Source organism: Psittacula echo, assembly GCF_963264785.1.
Source record: "Psittacula echo genome assembly, chromosome: 4".
NCBI classification, from domain to species: domain Eukaryota; kingdom Metazoa; phylum Chordata; class Aves; order Psittaciformes; family Psittacidae; genus Psittacula; species Psittacula echo.
The window spans coordinates 113,287,707-113,312,415 of record NC_137738.1 but is presented as its reverse complement, the minus strand read 5'-3'; the positions used below and the strand labels follow the sequence as shown (position 1 = coordinate 113,312,415).

The window sequence follows — 24,709 nt, the reverse complement described above, 5'->3', positions numbered from 1 at the left end:
CAGGTTAACAACAGAAAAGCCCCTGTGGAGCCCTTTGCAAAGCAGCTCTGTTTTCTTCGACTTTTGAATGAGGAATTTCTATCTGACAAGTTCAGGTGAGTTGCATTAATCCTAATCTAGGAACTGCTCCTGAAAACTAGAGGCTGGTTTGCAGAAAGGTGCTAGGGCTTTATGTCATTACTGGTTCTGCCACCGACTGGTATCCAAGCAAGGTGCAGGAGGAAGAGGAAACAGCCAAAGATGATGTGTTAAAGCAGGGAGGCAGTGTGGAAGCCAGAGGCTACTGAAAGTAGAAGGAGAACCTGGCCTTAAAGAAGAGGTGAGGAGCGACACTGCGGCTGGGATGAGATAGTGAGAGATGGCAAATGTGCAGATCTGGTACTCAGTGATGCCCTCAGGCTGCTGGGGAATAGCTCTGAAACCTTTACCAAAGTTTATCTGCCTCCTCAGTGTGCTGAGGACTGCTGAGTCCTCTGCTGCAACAAGTCCCATGTTAGAGGGCAGGGTGGGTCTAAAAGGTCCACATGGATCCGAAGTGGACCTTGCTATACTTCTATGCTACTACAGTGTTACAGTTATTTATAATAAGAAATTACAGCTTCCCAAAATATAGAAGCACAGCCCCTCCAAATAACAGCTTGTGTCAGAAAAATTGTATTGGGAGAGCTTAATCACAAACTTGAAAGGGAAATGAAATGCAGATTTGCCTGTTACTCTCGAGCAGCTCTGTTTCAAAGCGTATGAAGTGACAAAGTCTGGGCTGAGAGACTTTGGACTTTTTCTGTCATCCAAGATTCCAGCTAAATACAAGTGAGAGAAAATTGTCCTTACTAACTCCTGGGTATCTGAATTGGTTAAACCAGCTAAGGACAAAGAGAGAAGGCACCTAGGGGTAGAAAAGGCTCACAGGCTATTAAACCTTAACCCTTGTGGAATGGAGAAATCATTAATGCCTTGTAGCAGAGCAGGGCCAGCAGGAAAATTGCAATTGACCATAAACTCAACGTGTCTGTGGAAGTCCATGGTTTTAATAGGTCACTGATCCTCAGCTCTAGCCTCCATTCAAATTCAGCCTTCTATCTCAGGTTTAGCAATGACCAGCAGGGATGACAGCACAGTAACCAAAAGCAATAAACGGGAAGGTACATCAAACTGTTGAAAAGCTCACTTGCAGTAAAGCAGCCCGTAGGTTTCACCAGTGGGAATCTGCCTCCCTGTGAAGGAGGCATCTTGCTTGGCAGCTTGGCACAGGGAAGGTGTCCCAGCACGGCCAGAGCCATGGGGATGCCCTGGTGATGGGGGGTTCCCAGTGCTGTGAGCTGGCACCAAAGCTGCTGAGCCCAAGATACCAAGATCCCTGAGCAAGGGCTAATGAGAACTGAGCATCTGTCAAGAACGTGCCATGCTGACCTCTGGCGCAGGTGTACGTGCAAGTTACACTTTGGCTTGGTAAGCAAGTAGCAGGTTGTGTAGCATCTTAGATGTACATAGGTCTGCTAGTGCTCTTTCAAGGGATGTAGGGTACATATTTGGTGGAAGGCAAAGATTTATGAGATCCAGCTGTCTTCCTTAAGAATTGATGCTTTGCTTTCAAGTGTAATATTTAGTATATGATTTTTGGACACAAGTAATCTCATCTGCTTGTGTGCATAGCACAATGCTGAGAGCATATTCTGAACTAATTTTAAATGTCCCTCTTTGGGTGCATCCCAGCAGGAGGGAACAGGGGGAACTACTGCTCTGCAATGTTGGATGCAGCTTTGAGAAGCTGGGAGTGTGGAGTTAAGAGAATCAATTCAAGTGCTTTGAGTCTAAAATCACTGTTCAAAGATGGCCTCCATTAGCTTTGTGCTGTAAATAAAATAATACCCACCAAAAGGTACACTGGGCAGCAGAAAATCTGTGGAAATACAGTTTCTTTCTGCGTCAAGCACAGAATAAGGGCAGAAAACGCTCTCAGTATAGGTACCTGTGAGGGAAAACAAAGAATTCCTGAGTGCAGCTCTGAGCTCTTGGTGGTATTTCTGTTATGTACTTGGCCTGCAGCAAAAATGTCCATTACACCAACAACTCCAGGGGGAGCCCCTAGCGAGCCTACATGGTGGTGATACAAATCAGAGCGAGAATTAATAAACACCACTTCTTAAAGCTCCATGGACCTCACAAAGCTGAAATGTGCGTTACACGTGGGTACCTAATATTGAGATTCACACTATGTGTTGTTTTGAAAATCAAGGAATGCATTTCTCTCATGAGTAGCTGGTTTGATGAAAATACATGATGGTCTGCAAAGCAGGAGTTCGCAAACAGCAAAGAGAGCTGGAGGGAAGCACACGTGAAGGGTAGTGCTGCCCTTGTTCAGGGAAGGTGGGTGGCTGTGTCTGTGTACCTAGGAAGTGAAAGTTCCTGGCTGCAGAGGAAAGCTGTTGCTAGTGCCTATACTATGCTGCATCTCCTCAGCAGATTGGATTTCTGCTTCTCCCAGGCTAAACAAGAAACTTAATCAGACCCAAAGCTGCCTGTGACAGCCTAGCCTGCTCTATTTATAGTCCTTTCCTTCCTTGCTCAAGACTGACACCTTACCTCTGCAGGCTGAAGAAGCGTGTTCTAAATACAATCATAACGCACAGGGCCAAATCCACTGACGCAGCGCGGAGGAGGACTCTGGAAAACCCCTGCCTTGCCCAGGGCCAGGGAATGGAATGTGCTACTGAGTTTAGTGGCTGTACCGCGAGTGACCACATTCAGCCAGTATATCTGCTTGACAGCTACCGCTTGTTTCCTGGGCAAACCATCCCTGTTTATGGGCATGACTGCAGCCAGAATACAGGTACGTGTGACACAGTTGTGGTGGTGGTTTGGTTTTTACCAGGTGTCCTACAAATCCCCAGCTATTACAAATCAGGCGGGTTTTCTTTCTTTCACATCAATATAGTGAAATATTTGACTCTCACCATTTGTACGGGTCCTTGGAGATTACAGCCCTCCAAGGTTTCTGTGCGGCTAGTCTGTATTTGGCAGTTGTCAGTACAGAGGCAGGGAAGTTTTGCAGGATCCTGCAGCAAAGGGGATCACAACAGAGTATCTTTTCCCTGTAATACTCTTCAGTGTTACACTCCATGCTAGTTGTTCTGGACCAGCTAGCAACTAGCCCAGTAACTTGCTGGTGGGATTCAGGACTATAGCATGAGCAGGAGGTGTTCCTAATAAGCAGCCTGTGTGTGGCAGCCCTGCTTTGGATTCCAGCTCCATTGAACAGTGTGGTCACAAGCTATGCCAATTGGTCTCTGAGCCAGAGAACAAGCCTGGTTAGCTTAGTATTAAAGCTACAGCCTCCAGGACAGATGTGTCTGCTCCAGTTTTCTCTACTTCCAAGAGATCTCCTTCCCTCCTGCCTGTACTCCGCTGCCTCCACAATGGTAGTAAATCTTTAGTCACCATCTCCAGACCTGGGGATGGATGTGCAGAGAGAGCTGGGCTGCAGAACCACGTGGAGGTACCTCTAAGTTCCCTCCTCTATTAAGCATGGCAGTAAAAACAACCTGTGCAGAAGGCACAAACCGGGGTTCCCATCCCAGACCAATGGCTTCTTGATCTCTTGTCAATGTGCAAGAGGCCACCCAAGGCTGCCAGCCTCTCGGGGTACTTCCTGATCAGAACATTACACCCTGAGCTTCTTAAACATGGCAGTGAAGTTGAAAGTTTTTCATCACTATGAAAAGCCCCTCAGCAACATAAATAATGCAAGCACAGGTAAGCTCTCCTGAGCTGCTTGGGATTTGAAGGCTATGAAACATTTAAGATAGTCTCTGAAGCCAGAGGATGTGTGGGTTGCAGAAGGCATTAAGGCCCTCAGAACTGCAGAGCAATTGAGACCTAATGGGACCTTTTCGTGTGGCAGTGATTCAGAAACAGTAGCTCAGCCTGATTACCAGATTGCATTATAGCAGTTGCCCACTCTTTGCCTGATCCAGTCTTGCAGTTGAAACTACCTTCTTTCAAGTAAATTACTGGTTAAGTCTACAAGTCCCAGCTGCTTCCAGTTCCTTCTCTTACAAGTGCAAGCTGCTTACATGCAAACCTGCCATGGACAATACCTGTGTTTCATAACATATTGAGGATCTTATTTTTTGTGTGAACATTTCTGTCAGCACAGTAATGCTGCTTTATCCTCCCTTAGCACAGATGTGAGGCACAAAGCCCTGAGTTGTTCTTATTTGTAGATTTGCTGGGAGCACTAAAGGAGCTGCACCCTCTTGCCCCCTTCCTTGTGTCATGGAGCATAATGGAACCACGAACCTCTTATACTACAGTTGTAGCTGTTTCTGGCTCTGGCTGGAGCACCTCTCCTATAAAGACAGGATGAGAGAGTTGGGATTGTTCAGCCTGGAGAAGAGAAGGTTCCAGGAGACCTTACAGTAGCCTTCCAATACCTAAAGGGGGCCTACAAGAAATCTGAGAGGGACTTTTCACAAGGACATGCAGTGACAGGACAAGGAGGAATGGCTTTAAACTGACAGAGGGGAGATTGAGATGAGCTCTTAGGCAGAAGCTCTTCCCTGTGAGGGTACTGAGGCCCTGGCACAGGGTGCCCAGAGAAGCTGTGGCTGCCCCATCCCTGGCAGTGTTCAAGGCCAGGTTGGATGGGGCTTACAACAACCTGCTCTAGTGGAAGGTGTCCCTGCCTATGGCAGAGGTTTGGAACTGGATGAACTTTAAGGTCCCTTCCAACCCAAACCAGTCTGGGTTTATGCTGGGATGTTGCTCCAGCCCATCCTGCATCTGCCTGCCAGAAATAATCCAACACTAGTGATGTCCTCTGTATACTAAAGGCTTTTCCCTCCTACTCTCTTAATTTTTTGTCTTTTGCTTATTGTTTAAGATTTCTGAGGCAGAGACAATCTTCTTAGGAGTATTTCCAGCTTGGAGCACTGTGAGCCTCAGGTTTCTAGGCAGCGCTGCAGCAATAATGAAAAATACCAATAAAAGGTAGGTGCAGCTAATGGAATCTGTTCAGTTCAGTTGCATCCCATGCTAAACCTTTCATTTTCTGAGTCATCAATCTTCCTGCAGAGATGACAGAATCTCTCTTTTGTGTTTCTTTCTGGCATAGCTCAACCAGGCAGGACTTTATGGCCTGTTCAGCAGATGTGGAGGATAGGCCGTGCTGCCTTACAGAAGTGCACACTGGCATGGGTCTGTGGCATCTTCATATCCAGTAGTGTTTTCCCTTCCTGACATTCACATTCCCTTCCTCCCACATCCTGCTGTTGCAGAGTGTATGAGAAACATAGGAGCAGCCATACTGGGTTAGACCAAAGAGTTTTCCAGCCTCAGCCTGCCTCTTCAGGGGCTACGTCAAGATAAATAAATGTAAAAAACCCCTTTAGGATGACAACTGCAATTTGGGTCCTAAGTTTAATTTACTCCTAAAGTTGTCCTAGGCTTCCCACTAAAATTAAGTTGGAATAGGAAATATATGGTTCTATTGAATTCACGCACAGAAGCTAACAAGTAAGAATGGAGGCATGCTAATGCATTTAGAAATAAACCTCAGCTTCTAATACAATTTACTTCAACAATCTTAGGGAGAGAGACAGCTATAAAAAATTACAGCTTTCCATACTAATTGGAAGAAATGCTATCTTAGAACAGCATCAGAACAAATACTCTACACATGGTAGATTGCTTTCAATTTATTTCTACAGTTTCCATATATAAATGCACATAACCTAATAGATATATCTACATTCAGCAAATAAAGCTTTGTATGTAAAGTAACCAGATATGGTGGCCAGCACTTCACCACATCCTGTCATTTAATCTAGTTGGCATGAACACAAGCTCTTTTGATCTGTACTAACTATCTTTATCTCAGTGTAGATCTCACCTTCCCTATCTGTTATGTCAAAAAAGCTTTAATCAGAGGGTTTAAGCCAGTCTTATTGAATTATATTATTTTTCCTCCCTAAAACAAAGCTACATCAAGCTCAGTTTCCTTCTTTCCATGTACTTTCACATCTGTATTTTGATTAGAAATGCTATATTTTCAAGAGGGCAAAGAGTCTGTGTTTAGTAGGTTTAAAGCCCTTCTAATTTAATTTGAGTGTAGGAAAAAAAAAGACATTTCCAGAGCACTTTAACTGAGAGGTGAGTCTAAGTTCACTTGGGCTTACGCTGCCACATGCGCTGTTCCCAAATCCAGCAAGCTGTATCACAAGATGGAAAATTCTGGAGGTTACTCTTCTTTTCCACTGTCCTAAGTGTCACTGCTATAGGCTTTTTAGTTCCTGAAGATGTGAGACATTCCTGTGAGTTAGCCTCAAGACTCTATTCCCCTTCTTACCCTATCTAGTGACAGGACACAAACCTGGCAGCCAGATATCTTGGGCTCTCATTCTGGACTCACCATCTGCCTTGTAATAAATCACTGTAAAATGTCTATTCCTGACCTGCCTCCCTGCTCCCTGCATATATCTGGTCTCTGTAGAATACAGGCAGAGGCATAACTTACAATGAATATGCCATTGAGCCACAAAGCTGCCTGTAACTGTCCTTTTGTGAATGTCTGTCTTCTGACATACCCAAGGATACATCAGATACTCACCCCTCTTCTACTGAGCAGCAAGTGCATGTAGGCAAGCAGGTACTGGCCAACAGATAGATATTCATGCTTCAGCTTACTCCTGCTACACCCTCTTCTGGTAACTTCCTGGTCTGCCCACGCATCAGAGCAAAATTTCTTAGATTACATTGCAAAGAAACAGGCCTCAGTCACAAAATGCCTACCTCAGAAATGCCCAATGTGGCTGAGATCCTTCAGATACAAGTGTATTATGTATACTAATGTCTCCCAAACTGGTCTGCTCACTCCGACCTGGGATTTTAAAAGGTACTGTCTCATACTCTGCTTTTTAATGATATTGGCCATGACTTGACTTTAAATATGCCTGGCCAGGAACTGTCGTGAAGCAGTCTGCAGCTCAGGTAACACTGGTGCAGACTAATTCACTCCTGAAAGTTTCAAATGTGATGCTGCACAAGTTTAGACAAATACATTTTTAAATGCAAGCTACAGATGGAGGTAACACAAAATTCCTCAGTTTAGTTTCATCACAATGTAGCTGTACTTTGACTGACTTGATCTCATTTGAGTCTGCCTTGACTGACTTGATCTCATTTGAGTCTGCTTTGGTTTAGCATTTTCAGTATGGTTGCTGAATCTCTAGAGGTTTAAGACAGAGACCGACGGGATAAAAGGGAATGTTCTCTGTGCTTGGATGTACCGGCTTCCCAGTAATTGCCAGAAAGGGCTTATGGTGGACACCTGATAAAAGTGTCTACTTAGAAAGGCTGAATTATTTAATGAAGTAGCTCTGCTGCTCCCATTAAAGCTCACATTAGAAGGCCGAAAAGAGTGATTAGTGTCAAAAGAAGCCGGACTTGCAGACAAAGCAATTCTACTGCCTCATTTTCTCCCTTAGGATGACTATAGATGCCTATTACAACCACTTTCTGCTTTTGGTCTGATTTTAGCGTCTGTATTTTTATTCTGCTGATGATTTATTAACCCTTTTGTTACAAGCAGGTTCTGGCATCCTTGTTTGATTCATAGCAGATTCACAGCAGAAGAATGTAGGTAGGCTATTTGTTTTATCTTCTACCTGAGTATCTTCAAAAGCTTTTCCAGTGCCATTGTTTCTGGGAGTTGGAGTTGCCACAGCTGATCTGTAAGTCAGGCTGTAGGGCACAGTGATTCCATTGAGGTCCAGACTACAGGATTTGGCCTTCACATCTACTCCACAAAGAACATTGACTCTGCAGGAGTCGACATATAGTATGTACAATGAATAAGATACATAATAACAAAGGAGTAATTACATTGAAGCTGCCTGTCACTTTGACTACTTTGGAGAAAATATTCAGGATTGTTTGCTGTTGTTTTGGGAATGACAGAGGAAAATCAATAACCATTCATAGGCCTCTCAAATGAAATGGCTTCCATTAAATGCCAGATGGCAGTAGAGCTTTTCTGGGATAGATTTTTTTATAGATATCCATGCATAAAATCATAATATATTTTCAGGGTGGCACCAACACAAACCAATTGAATTACATGGACTGTATCTCAATCAGGTTTTAGCTGGGATAAATGTAAATCCTTAACTCCTCACTCTTTGCTCTTGAAAACCAAACAAGCAATGCAGCCATTTTAAGCAGAAAAGGAACGCATTCCAAGGCTTACAGCTCTCAGTACAGGAACTCTAGCTAACTGAACAGGAGTATAAATCTGTCTTACTTTGCCGCCAGTAGCCTATCTATAACAAACGTAAACCACTAGAAGGAGACAGAGAGCCACATTGTACGATCATGAAGTTCTCCGAGTACAACCTGTACTGCATTAATGTTCTACGTGGTTACAATCTTCTACAAACAGTTGGCTGATTCTGAACGTTGATCAGCGGGTGTCACATTCTCCTTTGATCTTGTAATTGAAACAAAATATTTGGTTTAGGAAATAAGACTCTGGCAGAAACTTCTACCTAACATTTGGTAAATCAATTAGTCTATTAATCAACTTCTCTCTCTGTACTTCCCTACCTGTGACATGTGAATACTGAGGTAAGAATGCACTAAACGTATGTCAAGTGTTCTGAGGTCCTTAATAAACACTTGGCGCACTGAAAGTGCAAAGTGGTGTTTTCTTTAGGAGTGCAGTTCTTGCTATTTCTCTGCTTCCCTTCAGGCTGTTGCATTTCTTTATTTCTTGAAAACACAATCTCTCCTAAATTCCCTTAACCTACAGTGCATAATTCTGTAGTTGTTCTAGTAAAAATGAACAAGAAAAAAATCAGTAAGACTGGTTTTTGAAAGTAAGAAATGGTCATGAAAATTCAGAGAAACATTTTATTATTACACTAAAATATTAACAGTAAGCATACCGCTCCCTACCCCAGTGGTTCTACTGCGCATACGTGCATCCCACAGACAGCTGAAAGACTCTTACAGAATCCCTGTGTTCACTGCTTTCAGAAACACTCTGTTAGAAACAAATATCTGTATTATTTTTGCAGCCATTTTTGGTTGAAACTGAAACCCTAAACCTCTGCATCTCCTGGAGGAAAAGGGGACAAGATGTAAACAAGTAACTACTCCATCTGAAGATCTTTAGATATGCTTCCAACTGGGAGTAGGGCAACTATCATTTGCAGTTCATACTGATTTAATTAGAAGAGACATAGTATAGCACTCAGATGTAAACCAACTTATGAAAAGGAAGCCCACTTTTGCAATTATTTTGAATTGCATTGAAGGCACAGGGAGGTGCACTCAAGCTAGATAAGACCCCAATCTTGTAGTCCTGCTCTCCCTATGAGTACATTCTTCCCCCTTCTCCACCCTTGACCTCGTCCTTCTTCAGATTGGACCTGTTTTCCTCTAGAAACCCTGATGCTGAGGAAGCCTGCTCTGCACGTTCCCTCCAGGCAACAACCAGGCACAGTTTAATCAGCCACATGCACTCCTGCATAACCTGTAGTTGAGAACAGGCCCTCTTCAACCACACTGAAAAGTTCCAGTGATCTTATCTCGATCTGCCTTGGAGGGGAGAGGCTGCAGGCTTCATTTACAGTAATGTTCAGCTGGAGCTCTGAACAGGAAGGAGGCGGAAGAAGTCTTTGGCTAGTAATACCAGTACTTTTGATGTGGATGCTGACTTCTGCGTTACTATTTATCAGAAGGTAAATCTGTAAAACGTGGATCTTATCTTTGGGAGCCACAACTGTGTTTGTGCAGTCTTCCACTCAGCAAGCTCCTGCAGTGCAGAACTATTAATCCACCGCATTTTGAACCCAGATTTATTTGCTGAAATCTTGCGGAGAAACAGGGTAGAAATCACAACCAATAATGCTGCTAGAAACCAACCCTCATTTGAGGACTAGGTGAAGATGTGCAACCTGTCAGGAACTGCTGAGATACCTCCCTGTAAACAGGGGATCTCCAGCGTTAAGGGACCACCCCTAAAACCATTTCGTGCCTTCCTTTTCCCAGGAAGCAACCGGAAACATTTGGGAACAGCTGGGACACGCCGAGTGTTTATTTCCTCCATCTAAACGAAACGCACGTTTTCTGCCTTAAAACAGCGGGCCCGATTCTTGCCTTTACGGACCGGAGCTCGCACCCACCAGCCCCGTCCCTCCCTGTTTAACTGGGCCGCCCCGCGGCGCCGGCAGTGACGTCGCCGCTGTGCGCCGGAGGAGGCCCCGCCCGCTCGTCGCTCTCCGCGCGCCCGGAGGTAAGAGCGGCTCTTTCACCTGCCCGCACCCGCGCGTGGGGTTGTGCGGGCACCCCCCCGCCACTCCCCAAGGTGGGCCTGCCCGCTCCCCCCCCCCCCGCCGCCGGGTGGTACGGCGCGGGGCAATGGAGGCGCAGGGGGTGAAGGCCTGCGGTGGGGAAGGGGTTGTTCGCAGTCCTTTGCGTGGCCTGAGGGGGTTTTCAGAGGCGTTTGCAGAGCGGGGAGTGCGCTGTCGGGCGGCAGGGCCTCTGGTGGCTGTTCGCGGGTGGGTCATCCCGGCTCTGTGAGTTTTCAGTGTGTTGAGAGCCGCGGAAGTGAGCGAGGGGAACACGGTTCGTGTCGGACCACGGCAACCGAATGCATTCGGGGAGTCGGGTCAAGTGATAAAATCCATTATATCGTGGCCCTAAAGGATCGATGAGGTGCCCTATTTTTAACAGAAGAGAGGATTTTGGTTATAAACTGTTGAAAAGGCCTCGGTTTGCGCACATACTTGTTTCATCTTCAAAGCATGTGATCAAGGAACCCATGTGTGGCCTAAGAGCTGAGCCAGGCTTCCAGGGGAGACCTAAGCCAGTGTGACACGGCCCAAGTTATTCTCTTGTCACTGTCCCAAACACGTGGATGATCCTCCGTGCCTTCCCAGAACTGAGGATCAAGTTGTGTGCTGTACTAATTTTGCTAGTGAGCATAAAATCAATTTAATGCATCACTTATTTAGTTACCCATAAAAATGAGATAAGGGCTTTCCAGCTGGGGTCACACTTTGAGGGTGGTTGTATGTGGGAAGGCTGTACTATAGGCAGTAAGTGGTTATGTTCCTATTAAAGCTCATTAAAACGGTGTTGCATCTTGAGCACACCAAGAGCTTAGTAACTGTAAGAGGAGTGTGCTTTTCAAAGAGAAGATACAGTTTGTACATATTGGCTGTAGTTAAAATGGTTAGTATTATTTCACTTTAATTGAAAGGCAGGTGATGCTTTAGGTTATTAAGCTAAAGTGCTTTGTGAAAAAGTAGATCTAATGGTTCTCTTACATTGCTGCAAAGGCAAAGATGTCCCCTTCCTTATGCTTTGTTCACAGCTAACTGTAAGCTTAGTTGCTGCTAGCAACTTAAAAGGGACTTTCACTTGCAAATTAAGCTTTAGATTATGCTAATCTATAGACTTAATTTTTGAAGCAATAATTGAAAGATTTGATTGTAAAATAAATCAAAATTGAGAGGTGTCTGGCACATTTTTTGGTTTTAAAAATATAAAAGAACACTGCCAATCTAAAATACTTTTGATATTGCTAATCCTGGCGCAGTATGACCCTTGCTAAAGAAATCAGAAAGCACTTAACACAAGGCAATACCCCAGAATGTGAGAAACTTGGAAGAGATTGTGAAAATTCTTAGACTTCCTATCAGAAATGTGGTGCAGGAGTCACACAAACCTTTTTGCTGAGCGTGTTTCTTTTTGAAGTGGCTGAAGATTTTTAAAATAAATTCTTCAGTGGTGTAATTGGTTTGCTTTTCATATGAGCTGCCTGCATTTAGTAAAGATTATTTGCTTGTAATGACAGCAGTAGAAAATGGTAGGATGTATACGCAGTGGTGAACTGAGAAGAACATCAGTTTCTATAAATAAACAGTGCCCTGGGATGGTGCCGGTCACCACAGCTCCAGGTAGGTGTTACAGAACTAAGCTGGAAAAGGCAGCACAGAAAGAAGAAACAGGTGACTGAGCGGTAATAGTGAGAGTGAAGCTTGATATTGTTAACTTATAGATGATACGATAACAGACTCTGAAGGCTTTGAGGCTATAGACTATTACCTTTGTCTGAGCTCTCTTTCTTCACTTTATCTGCTTTACTCTGTTGCTCATGCAGGCTTGCTATAAGGCATTCTGCTGGGCCTCAGGATACACCCCACGTTTAGTTACCTCTTCCCAAAGGCAGTGCTCCCCATGCCTGCTGTTCTGCATAAACTCCATTTTTCTGTGCTGGAAAATTGCTCAGGCTCCTTTTCCCAGCTGCCTCTATTATCCTGGTGCTTTGTTCTCCCTTCTGTGCCAGGCTGTGGTTACTGCACTGTTGTTCTCCATCCTACAATGTTTTATTTCATCTCTTTCAATCCCTGTGAAAACGATGTGTCCCCAAATAGTTTTCCCTACTACTCCCTCACTTCTGTGATTTTGAACATCCTTTTTGTTCGTGGATAGTAGTTGGTCTCCTTTTTGTCACATTATCAGCTCTTGAATTCTCTTTAGGGGATAGGTAGAAGAGATCTTCCCTATTTTTCTCAGGCATCAGTAAGATTGGTGCTTAGAACACAACATCCCACAGTTACTGTTCAACAACAACAACAACAACAAAAAGGATATATACACTTCTCATAGTTGAACAGAGTTTTGTTGGCACAGTCAAACAGTGAACAGCCAAAAATAGACTGGGGTTGCTAAAAGCAGAGAAAGGTGCTGCTGCATGAGGTACAAACGAGGTTGGCAGTTTAAAAGGATAAGAAAACTCCTTGGTTTTAATTCTGGATATTCATGGTGCTGATACGAGTGGAGAGCAGCAGCAGATTTTAGAAGAGGTACTAAACTCCGTGGTTTAGAGCACACAGGAGCTATAGACTGGAGGTGGGTTATTTTTCGTTCCCTGCAAATTTGGTAGGACGGAAGTATTCAGTATTAGTTGCTGTCTTGAACAAAAACCCACTGTGTGTGAACTGTTTTGTGCAAGGAGAGAGTATTTTGCTGTACAAGTTCTGGCTAGGTTCAGCGCAACCAAAAGTATGTATTTTAAAGACCAGTTTTGACATACAAATATAAAATCACTTTAAAGCCCAAGTCTTGAACTAAGCTGTGGTGGCATAGTCTGAGTGTGAGAGCTTTTATGAAGACGTCTCACTAAGAAGTGTTCTGGACATACCTGAAGAAAGCTGGTTTTATCATTGTACTTACTAATGGGTGTACTGACAGGTTGGAGCTGAACAAGAGCCAGGGGATACTGGATTTGTCCAGAAGAGGAAATGACTGTCATCAAAGATGTGGAATCTAGGACAGCTGAATACAGAGAATAAAAATGTTTTATGAATCATGCAGACTGAGTTGAAGGTTAACATCAAAGCTGGTTTGTGTGCATATAGATGGGGCTGTAGTGAATCTGGGTGGTTTAAGCCAAGCTGAGATACCTGTTTTCTCACATGATATCTACCATGGACTGAAGTGTAAGTGAGCCTGAAAAATATTATTCCCTCCCTTTAAATTTTAATTTTAGAATCACAGAATCAGCTAGGTTGGAAAAGACCTTTAAGATCACCAAGTCCCACCTTACCCTAGGACTTGCCAAGTCTACCAATGTCACTAAGGCCCTCTTCTATCAGAATAATCCTTTGAGGCTTAAAAGACATTATCTCGGTGGCATCAGCAGGAGCCTGATGGCTATGAGCTGTGCATGCTGAGATGCTGATGAGCAGAGCTTTGAAAACTGGGTTAAAAATGATTGCTCAGCTGTTGCCCATTTATAATACAGTGCAAATTTGGGTAACTACCATGGCTTAAGTTGTGATATTTTTAAGGGGATCAAGATAAGCCTGTTGGTGCATACTTGGTATTTCATGGTAGGCTTAATTACTTTGCTTTGGAAATCCTTCTTGCAGACAAGATTGTGAGTTGCAAGCATGCTCTGACCAATTGTAGTAGCTTTGCTCTCCAGCTGCCCCAAGCTGACTTGAGAAGCATTAGTAGCAAAACAGGTCTGTGGATGCAGCGATGACTAGTGGGCAGCTAATTATTTATTAAGCAGCAATAATGCTGAGGAGCGTCTGTCACAGATTAGAGCCTGTTATATTTAAACCTTTGCAAACATGGAATAAAGTGGATTTCTCTGCCCAAAAGAGGTTTGTCATCAAATAATTTAGTCATGATTGCTGGTAGCTTTAATTTAAGATGCCTGTTGCTCTGTTGTCCTCTAGCCACAGCAGTGAACTACAGTGTTAGAGCAGAGGGGAGATCTCTGCTGTGCTTACATATCAGCTACATTCACTACAGGTTGTGAGTTAGAACTCAGGAGAGGGAGGACAGTGTCAATTTTCAGGAGCTGACAGAGATGGTTTGTCACACTGATGTTGTTAATGCATTTGCTTTGAATTTGAGAGCTTTTTTATATGCTCCAGCCAAAAGGGTTTGAGTTTGTTTTGGTTTTCTCTGTATAAGAAAAGTCTAATCTGAGTTTTGTTAGATGAATTATATGAAAAAAATCTGAGCTCAGTATAAAGACAAAGACTTCTGCTGCTTAAGAAGTAGGTAAGAATTAACATGAAGTGTGAAGCAAGTTGCAATATTAAGCAGAATGAAGGATGCCAAATTACTTTGTCTCCTGTTTGCGTGTACAAAATATTTAGAATACGCTGTATTTATCCTGAACTTGCAGTTTTAATTCCAGTTGAAAGCCATGTGTATAATATTAACACTGAGCACTTTTAAATGATATCTTTTGGGCTTTCCTGTTGCCTTGTTGATATATGCATGTGGCTTCCATTACTTTCACTATGCATCTTCAGCAAAATCTCTCATAGAGGTACCCAGGGCCTAATTAGAGTTTATATCTTTCAGTATGACAGACACAGTTTTGCTGCGAGGGTGGGCAGGAAAGGAGGTTTGGTTTTGCTTTTTAAGCCAGCTGGCAATTACTTTCTAAGGCTTGTGTTAAAACACCAGATGTATTCAAAAATTATTCATAAAAGCCACCTGCAAATTGTCTGCAGTTTCCCTTTTTCCTTTTCTTACCTTCGTATGCCAGTCATGGGTGTGAAAGGAGTCTGCAGAGCTTTTCTCTTCATTCTCCTGAAGATAAATGTGAAGATGGAGGATTTTGCTAGTTGTATTGTGCATAATCATCTGCATTTTGTTTTTATTTAAACGTCCTCTATATAGCATTGTACTCACTTGGATCTTAGATCAAAAGCCAGATTAGCACTACGGCAAACTGCTTCTGATTTGTCACTTGTTTAGACTTTATGCAGTCTGCAGAAGATAATGTATTTTCTCTTGCTTTCTCTTTTTCATGTTTGTGTATTTTTTGTGGTTTATAATATCTGATGTTTCCCTCCTCTCTTTGCAGGTTGAGTGTGTTACTTGCTGTAGTTTATACTATGTAGACTGGAGGGAAAACGAAGTGTTCCTTGCTTTCTAAGCAGTTTACATAAATGTAGTTATGTTTCTGAATGAATAAGAATTTATTCAGAAACTTTCAGAAATTTCGGGATGTTCAGATGTGGAAACTCGTAAGACAGTTTTTGATCTGACTTAAATAAGATGAATAAATCTTCCCATGAAAATTGTTTACATTTGTGATTTAAAGTCCTTTTCTTCATCAAAGATACTTCCCTTTTATGCTGTTTTCCCAAAAACTACATGGCAGTTTTTTGCTGTTGGGGTTAAAAGGGATAATTGTTTCTGGAAGATTGATCATAGAATCATAGAATAGTTAGGGTTGGAAAGGACCTTAAGATCATCTAGTTCCAACACCCCTGCCATGGGGGCATCAATGGGCATTGATGTTATGAAGTCATACCACATTTTTTCATTGCTATTTGTTTGCCTTGGTGTCCTTAATCTAAGTGGGCCTTTTCTGGTTTATGTTTATGGGTTGTGAACTTTGCAGTCTCAAAAATTATAGCTCTTATAAAGTATTATCATCGTGCACACCACCACAAATGTGTTCTGCATTGTGTTATTGATAATGAAAATGCTGTCTTATCCTTATTTCCTTTAGCTTTCCCCATTATTCACATGCTTACCCAGCAAGTATTTTTGTAACTTCTCTGAATACTCTTCTGAATATTTGTACTGTCTTTAATTTTTTAAGCGGGGTCTCTGTGCCAAACAAAATTGGTTGAAAGTCAGCAAATTCATCAGAGAAATCCTGTGTGGTAAACATCAACTTCAGGAACTGAATTAAATTTCTGCTTGTTCAAAATATATGAACACTTGCAAAACTTTGAGGAAAAATTTGTTTGTGATTTAATAACCGAGACAGAACTATTGAGGGCAGTGTAGCCTTTAGGTATGTTTAGAGAATCACTGATGTGGTCTTAGTTCCTCCCATCCTTGGCTTTGTCATTCTGCAGGTGGACTATGCAGTCTGTGTGTTGATTTTGGCAGACACAGTTTTGTGGAGTTTCCGGTGTACACGTTTCCTAATGTAGTGTTAAGTTTGCTCTTGCTGATTTAATGTTATCAAAACTATTTTAGGCTGTTGACTGCTGCCTTATTGTTGGCATGTGCCAACACTGTAACATATCCTGCTTGGAGATTAGTAACGCTGAAACAACAGTCTAATGAAAAGAGAGAGGTCCCTACGCAGCAGGAGTAGGAACTTGCTAGTTCCTGTTGAAATGAAAACACAAGTTCAACAAATTCTTCCCCCTTCCTGGGCAGAAGGAGCTGACTTATCAATGAAGGGCACTGTACACAGGCTAATGTGCAGCTGTGTTTCATTGAAGGCTGATGTTCCATTGAAGAGTTTTTTTCCCCTTTCCTTGCCAATTGACAGTGTCAAGTAAATACTTCATGATACAAGGGCAAATTTAATTCTTTCTCGTTCATGAGACAACAATCATAGCAAAATAATATTTTGGACTGTATCTGTTATTGTTCCTTCTGTCTTCCTATTCTTTCATTCTTTAGGTCTAGATTGGGATACTGGAAAGAATATCATATATGCTCTAGTGACTGTTTATCCTTGCAACTGCTGTAAAATAGCTTGAGTTAGTTTTGATTGATAACACATTGCTGCTACAGGTTTTTGTTGTTTTTTCTGTTCCTGCTGCAGTTGCTGGTGTTGATTTTCTGATAAAGGGAGAGAGAAAAGTTGGAATTATCACTATGTTCATGCCTGTCCATCAAATTAAGACCACAGCAGATTAAGTATTGCAGTGATAGTAAACTCTGTAGAGGACTGGATTGGATTGCACCTCTCTCCCTGTATGTGCGAGTATAGTAAATGTGTATTGACAGACACCTTCTAACCAAGCTTAACTTTATTAACACCAGGGAAAATCTAGTTTCTTCTGTAGCTTTGAATTATTTTTTTATGCTGTGTTATATGACTAAAATTTAACAACATTGTTTCCACACTTTAATCAACCTAAGAAGGTTTGATTACGTCTTGGTTAGGACAGAATGAAACACAAACAATACTATCATGAATGACAGAAATAATTGTATTGGCTTTTTGCCTTTTTGTGGATAGCATTTTGTAGGTCCAGCTCAGCTTTCTTGCTTGGGTCCTCTGCAGCTGACTGAAGCAGTATTTACATGTGTGAGTTCCATGCTGGGGTAGTGAGGGGACCTTCAAAATGTCATGGTTAGCATTGTCATTCTATACTTGATCTGAAAAACACCTCCGACCAGGATGAAAAGTCATGCAGCTGAGTGGAGTTATAATTTTTAACTATGCAAACAGCAACAGTGAAACTGGGCTTGTTAACTGGCTGATCCTGTTTCTGTAATCACGCTGGTGTGATTAAAACTGGAGTTGCAGAAAAGCTTGAGTAGCTTCACATTGGTTTTCCTCCCAATATTCCTCCTGTTTGACCTCTAGGAGACAATATAAATAAAAAGAAACCTCTTTCACACGTACCATGTTTTTTCCAGGAAAAGGGAATGATCAAGTCATTATCTAGAACAAACTCCAGTGATGTGACAGTTGTTTGCTCTTTCCTTGGTGTTTGCACTGAGTGTGTGGCTTGGTGTTCATCATTGAAGTACAAGGTCTCCAACTTATGTTAATTCCCTCTGTGTTCAATGGCTGGGTAGTGGGATTACACTGATGCTAAGTAGGAAGGACTGCAGTGATCCAGGTGCTCCCACTGTCCTGATGTAGCTCACCAATGGGCATGAAAATTATGCTCTCTTTTCTTACAACATTCCCAAAGTTGTTGCTCAATCAGTAGAAGTTGTAGGAAATAATATATAAGTAACATTGACTCCTCATGATATGGGATTTATGATTTGAGAGGAATTAAAGGTATCAGTTGTAAGACAGCAGCCAGATGGCTTGGCAGTAGCCATAACACGTTACCATGAATGCTGGGATCAAAAAGGAGTGCTTTGGGATTTTTCACCTCTTTGCTTATCTCACAGTTGCTGTGCACAGATGTCTCTACAAGATTTCCAGAGTATTCTGAAATCCCCAAATCAACTCATCTTTGTTACCAGTAGAGTTACATTGTAGATTATAATATCCCATCGAGAATTAAGAAAACTGGATGCAGGTTCACAGGAAGAGTTTCTTGGACCAACTCCTAAATTTAGCACTGGAAGATGTTAACTGACCTTGACATAACTGGTGCTGCATAACCGCTTTAAAGCTGAAGTAATGTCTGTTCCTAAGACAGGCTGAAGCCATATCTCTGTTGGTTTTGTTTTTGTTTAGTGTCCTGCCTGTTGCTTGCTTATAGCTCTTTATATACTGTGATTTATAGAGTGCTTCTTTTAAACAAGCAAATAATTTCTTTCTATCACAGGTCATAAAAGCTTAATACTGGTTTGGGACTGTTACAAGAGTAGATAATACAGTCATGTCATTTGTAATGCTCCTTCATGCCATTTTGCACAGCAGTTAGGCAATACCCATGAAATTATAGGACCTTTAACTGTGTCACTATTGACATTACCTGCTAGAACACTTCAGAAGTAGGCATTTCTTATAATGTTTAATGAATGTATAATAATGTTTTGTATTGTAAAATATAGTCTTTTGACTCTGTAGGGACTTAAAGAAAAAGATTATTAGTTTTGTTTCGTCTTTCCAGATGGAAGCGTCAGATTATACCAACCCAGAAGAATACCCCACTGAAATTCATGATTATCTTGCAACATTTGAACAATGTCTTGGTTCTGTAGAAGAGATGCTGAAAGCAATGATGTTGGTTTCTAGGAGTGATCTCCAAAAGGTAAGTAATGTTGCTTTTGACAACCTTTTTGTTACTAATGCAAGAATATCTGGGAACCCCAACTGAAATAAAAGGGTCTGTTAGGCCTGGCCACTGCACAGACATATATAAATAAATGTGACACTTTCTATGCTTGATACCCAGTATTTGAAATTCTTACATTTCTAAGATACCCAGACAATCTTACAAACTAAACAGTGAAATACATGCTTTTCCAAGCTGAAAAGTGATGATTTTACCAGCGAGTCATTTAAGTAGAGGACATTCTAGCTTATTCCTGACCTTCCTTAAAGTGCATGCTGAGTGCTCTTTCATAATGGAGAAGTTATTCACACTTTTTTCTGAGACGTTTTCACAACAAACTTAATGGAACTTTGTATATGCAGTAGGATATAAAGGTGAATTGACAGCAGTGAGAATTGATCTGGTTCTAGAAGTCTAGACTTGCAGAACCTGGTACTTAAAAACCAGCTGTCTCCTCTAGCTGTGTTATAAGCCTAAGTCTGTAAAAATGTGTTTTTTGCTCAGGGCATAAAGACAGAGCAAGGTACAGCCCGAAGACTTCATACAAGCTTCTCTATCTTTTAACATTTAAGGCCTAATATGTAATTTCTTTCTCTAGGGCAAGAAAAAGCTAGCACATGAGGGACCTTCTTTATCCTCTGAGGATTTCTAAAACAAATAAATCATGAAGAAAACAGTCTTGACAACACTGATCTTTTGACAGTATCCATGTTAGAAGTAGTGAGCTGTACAATGATGTTATCAGAGGTTCTGGAAATCCTACAGGACTAAAATAATAAATTGACTTTGACAGTCAAGGAAAAAAAACCCTCATTACCTTTGTTCTTCCTTTGCTTTACAGCCCTAAGTATTCCAGCATGTGTTGAACACACAGTCTACCATGTGTAGTGTTAATGTTCATTGAGTGTAGCATAGTATATTCACATTTGAGCTTCAGCAATCTTCAGACTTTTTTTTCCCCTTCCATTGATAGTAACAACTATTTTGAGTTAAGTTTCTGTGGAAAAATGGGAACTTATTTCTGACTATGGGAATGGTAGTCTAAGAGCTACATGGCAACAGATATTTGTGCTTTTGGCCTCTTGGGACTGAGATCAGACTGGGAAAATGACTTGAATACTTGGAGAGAATGGTTCTGTGATGTCACAGAAATAGGCATAACGTGGTCTTAGTGAACTTGTGGTGCAAAAACACCTAATTCAGTGTGTATTTCTTTTATGATACATTCACAATTATAAAATGTGCAAATGTGTTGTTTTGGGTTTTGTTTTGTTTTATTCTAGTTAGAGCCTCTGGAGCAAGCAAAGCTGGATTTGGTTTCAGTGTACACGTTAAATTCATTGTTCTGGGGTAAGTATATGGTAGGAGGAAAAAAGTATTCTTAATGATGCCATTTGAACACCTTCTAGACAGCTGCAAACATTAAATAATCATATTTCATAGCAAAATAATTAGAAACCTGTAATTACCCCAAGGATCCAAATTATTGCTATTTGTAGAGTAAATGATGTTGAAATTTCAAATCAAAAATAGGAATTTACAAAAGCTGACTTTGTACCTGCATGAAGATGATTCTGTTTTTTCATAGCAACATTAACTATATTTTTTTAAATTTAGCTGCAATATTGATGATAATAGTTTGTCAGATACTTTACACCATTAACTCTAATTCTTACTAATGGGTTTATGTGGAAATTAGTTTTCCTATGTGACTGATCTATAAGGTCCTCAGTCATGACACCCTTCAGATTTAAAAACTTCATGCTTTTTATCTTGTAGTATACTTGACTATCCAGGGAGTCAATCCAAAGGATCATCCAGTGAAACAAGAACTGGTAAGATTCTCACACTGCAAGCACTGCAATATGTTACTTGCCCAGGACAGTTAATTCATATAGAAGTAAAAAAATATTTATATCTATGGTTAAAATTGATGTTGCCATAATAGCACGCATATGCTACATAGTGTTATATAACTGTTCATGTGCCCTGCTGCGCTCTCTAAATTAAGAAAGTCATATTTTTAGTTCCAAATGGTACTGTTTAAAGCAAAGTTGTAGAGTCTGCTGAAATTAGAACAAGAAGATAAATGATGTCATCTTTTCTTTTCTCCACCTTTCTTTGAGAATTGGATTCTGAACAGAGCAGCTTTTCACTTGTATCTGCTAAATGGAAAAATGTTACATGTCTGATAATAATTTATAACTTCCAGTATGGCATTTTTTTCTTATAAATACTTGGAATCATGTTAATCTCTGAGGCTGTCTTTTCTTACTTTTGTATGACTCTGAAAGTGTAGTGTGGTTGATTTACTAGCGAAGACGGGAAAGAGTCCCCCCCCTCCCCTTTCAAAGTCCTCCATTAATTCATTTTCTCAGCAGTAAAGAATTCAGTACAGCAACAAAGCTAAAAGCTTTTTTGGCACCAGTTGTATGTGTATTGTCCAGTAATTCTGCATTAGTGACATATTTACAACCTACAATAAATCTCTTAGGTTTGTCTTTATATTCCATTTAGATGCATGACTACAGTATAGAAGGCCGCTATCTTGAAAATTCTGCTGACTTAAAAAAATCAGATCATTTAGCCTGAAGAAAAAATAGAAATCAAAACTTACAGCTCCCCATTTTAATTCCTGTATAAATGAAAATACTAAATCTGGGCAATCGTAAAATACTTAGCTTAAATGTAATCCTTGCCTAGGCAGTGGAACAGAAGATGGGACAGAAAAATGTGGAAAGATAGCCTGAAAAACAAGACTACTTCTATTTTTAATTAGGTGAGGTTTTCAGTAGCCTACACTGTATCATAATAAAAAAATTGATCAGTTAGTATTTCATGAGCTTTCAGTCAGTTTCTTGTTCCTCCTGTATTATATAGTGTCTGAATATTGTGTTAATTTAGTGATACTAAAAAATAAATTTTACCTATTTTGCTGTGGATATCTTGTGCTGGTATTTTACTTCACAATTACCAGTCGTTTTAAGTCTGAAGAATGAGCGAATTACCACAGCCTAGATTCTTATCCACTTCTTTTTCCTTTCACAAGTATCAAGGTGAATGAATGCATATTCCTTCCTTCCAAGAGCATTGTGATGTTCTCATTCATGTGGAAAGGGAGGAAAAAAAAAAAGACTGCTCTGTGGTGATTGTTTTGTTTTTAGAATTGCTCTCCCTATGTACATACATGGAATACGCACAGATTAAAACTGTATTAATAAACTCACATTCAAGCTATCAGAGTTCATTTCTTTTGTCACGCTGACATTTGTCAGCTCCTTTTTCCCAGGTTGATACATGTAGGTTTGCCATCTGTTCTCATTACTGAGTCACCAAAGAAAAGCTTATCATGATTTCAGACCCTGTAAAGCTCTCCTCATTAAAGCTATGGTTTTGATACAGAAAAAGTGGCCAACTTTTTAAGAACAGTTGCTTATAATGGTCATTTGAAGAACTGAAAATCAGTTCTGTCGTTTAGGTCATGTAACTTGTTCCAGATTCAAGGAGCTGTCAATGGTTGTGTGAGAAATGTGTGGGTTGCATAGTATCAACATTGATTTAGTTAGCAGTATCCATAAATGTTCTGTTAATCCACATTTATAATTCAGGTATCGGGTAGAGCGCTATATATATGTGTATGTATACATATGTTACTGTTGTTTGCATTACAGAAACACCTAGAGTTAAAGGCTAAATACGTAGTCATGAAATATATCAACCAAACTTACATTTTTTACACAACTACTGTAAGCATCCTCTCTAGTCAGTGAAGATAAGCAGGCACTTAACAGATGGTAATTCCCATGTTAGAGGTGTTCAGTTATGCAATTTCCTTTACTGACTGCAGAAGTAGATGAGGAAGAGCAGGTACATAAATGAGATAGGGAGGGTATGCTTAGGTGGGGCTGAATCCAAGTTATGCTTTGTTCAAAAAATCCTTAGACACCAAATGACTGTGGGAGGCTAAGATGGCAAGAGGGTATCCGCTTTATGGAATGGCAGTGGAAACAGGCATTATTATTATTATTATTATTTATGGTCATAAAAAGAAACTTCTGGTACAGCTGGAAATTCATCAGGCTGCCTTAAATAGGTTCACTCATAAGCTCCCTTGACCATTTCAGGATCTTAACCACAAGAGTTCAGTGTAGTTGCATATGTAATGCTTGTGGCATCTTTGATTTTGAGTTAGATGCTTTATGGCTTTGCTTGGACATGCTGAGTTTTCTTTTTTTTTTTTTTTTCTTATGAGACAGTAGTCAGGCAGTATAATTTATATAATGGCATTTCTGTAAGTATGTCAAATCTAAATACTATTTTGCCATTTTTATGTAGGCCAAATTCCAAATTGAGTTCAGCACTTTGTTTTCTAACTTTGCTTGCAAGAACTATTCTCATCTCACTGTCAATTAGATGCAGTCTTCATCTCTGTAGGACTTCATGTTCCTATGACAGTGGATGTCATGCAGATATTAGTATAGTAGGTACCTGTGATGGAAAATCTGCTAAAGGAGAAGGCTCAATTTTGCAAAAAGACATTTGCAAAGAAAAGCCTTGTACATATATTTAAATGATGGTATTTTTCTAGGTATTATAGAATTGTACAGTGTGGAGAGCTTCTACTCATTGATTTCATTTTCACAGCAATTTTGGGAGAATGGTGTGAAATATACTTTTCCTTTTTCTCTTCCCCCCCAGGAGAGAGTAAGAACATACATGAACAGAGTCAAAGAAATAGCAGAAAAGAAAAAGGCATCCAAACTTGATAAAGGAGCTGCTTCTAGATTTGTAAGAAATGCACTCTGGGAACCAAGCCCTGAAAATGAAAAGAAAAGCAAAGGCCCTGGTAAAGGAAAAAAGAGAAAGATGGACTAAATTTTTGCCTCCCCGTATATAAATTAGAGACGCCTAGGAACTTACCTTGAAATGTGTTCTGCACTCTTGAAATGTGTTCTGCATGCACCTTGCGGAGGTGCTGTATAGCAACATCTTGCTTAAGCTATAGGTAAGAATTTTTATAGGATTGTATTTTGTTCAGAACACTTGTCACTCATGTGATCACATTGTATGTGTATCTAAAAGTGCCATTTGATGCAAGAGAGGTAACATTTCATTATTGAAATGACAATGACCTGGCATAGGCTTGCTGGTAATACATACTAGTGATGTTTTTACTGTTGGATGATTAACACTTTTTTTACATGTCCTTAATGTGAATATTAAAAAGTCTCAACCAGTGCTACCTAGTCTGTGGTGTTTATGAAGAAGCCATGTTTTCTTTCTCATTACATCATTACATCATTATGTGAAATGCTGTATTTGTAGTTTTGTAAGGTTTATTCACTCTGTTAAACTGTTTCTTTTTCAGCTTCTGAACCTGAAGGTTTGTTTTATTCCTTTACTTCTGTTGCCTCTGAGAAAACAGTTTCAGGGGCCACAAGCAA

The 24,709-nt window shown here is 40.7% G+C and overlaps 1 protein-coding gene across 2 annotated transcripts; it reads left to right on the top strand.

Moving 5' to 3' along the window:
• Positions 1–2: 2 nt before the first annotated feature.
• Positions 3–24,503, top strand: C1D (C1D nuclear receptor corepressor). Of its 2 annotated transcripts, XM_080615744.1 has the most exons (7): positions 3–95; positions 2,592–2,830; positions 10,051–10,294; positions 19,101–19,241; positions 20,549–20,615; positions 21,045–21,100; positions 23,964–24,503. In XM_080615744.1, exons 4-7 carry the CDS (start codon positions 19,101–19,103, stop codon positions 24,138–24,140), a joined length of 441 nt encoding a protein of 146 aa, XP_080471870.1. In that variant the 5' UTR covers positions 3–95; positions 2,592–2,830; positions 10,051–10,294; the 3' UTR covers positions 24,141–24,503. The 2 variants fall into 2 exon arrangements, with proteins under 2 accessions (XP_080471870.1, XP_080471871.1); XM_080615745.1 differs by lacking the exons at positions 3–95; positions 2,592–2,830; positions 10,051–10,294 and adding an exon at positions 17,169–17,268.
• Positions 24,504–24,709: the final 206 nt, after the last annotated feature.

Coding starts and splice junctions, on each gene's coding strand:
- C1D (XM_080615744.1), top strand. CDS start 19,101: ATGGAAGCGTCAGATTATACCAACCCAGAAGAATACCCCACTGAAATT. Junction 20,616..21,044: donor GTTAAATTCATTGTTCTGGG/GTAAGTATATGG, acceptor TTTATCTTGTAG/TATACTTGACTATCCAGGGA. Junction 21,101..23,963: donor ATCCAGTGAAACAAGAACTG/GTAAGATTCTCA, acceptor CTTCCCCCCCAG/GAGAGAGTAAGAACATACAT.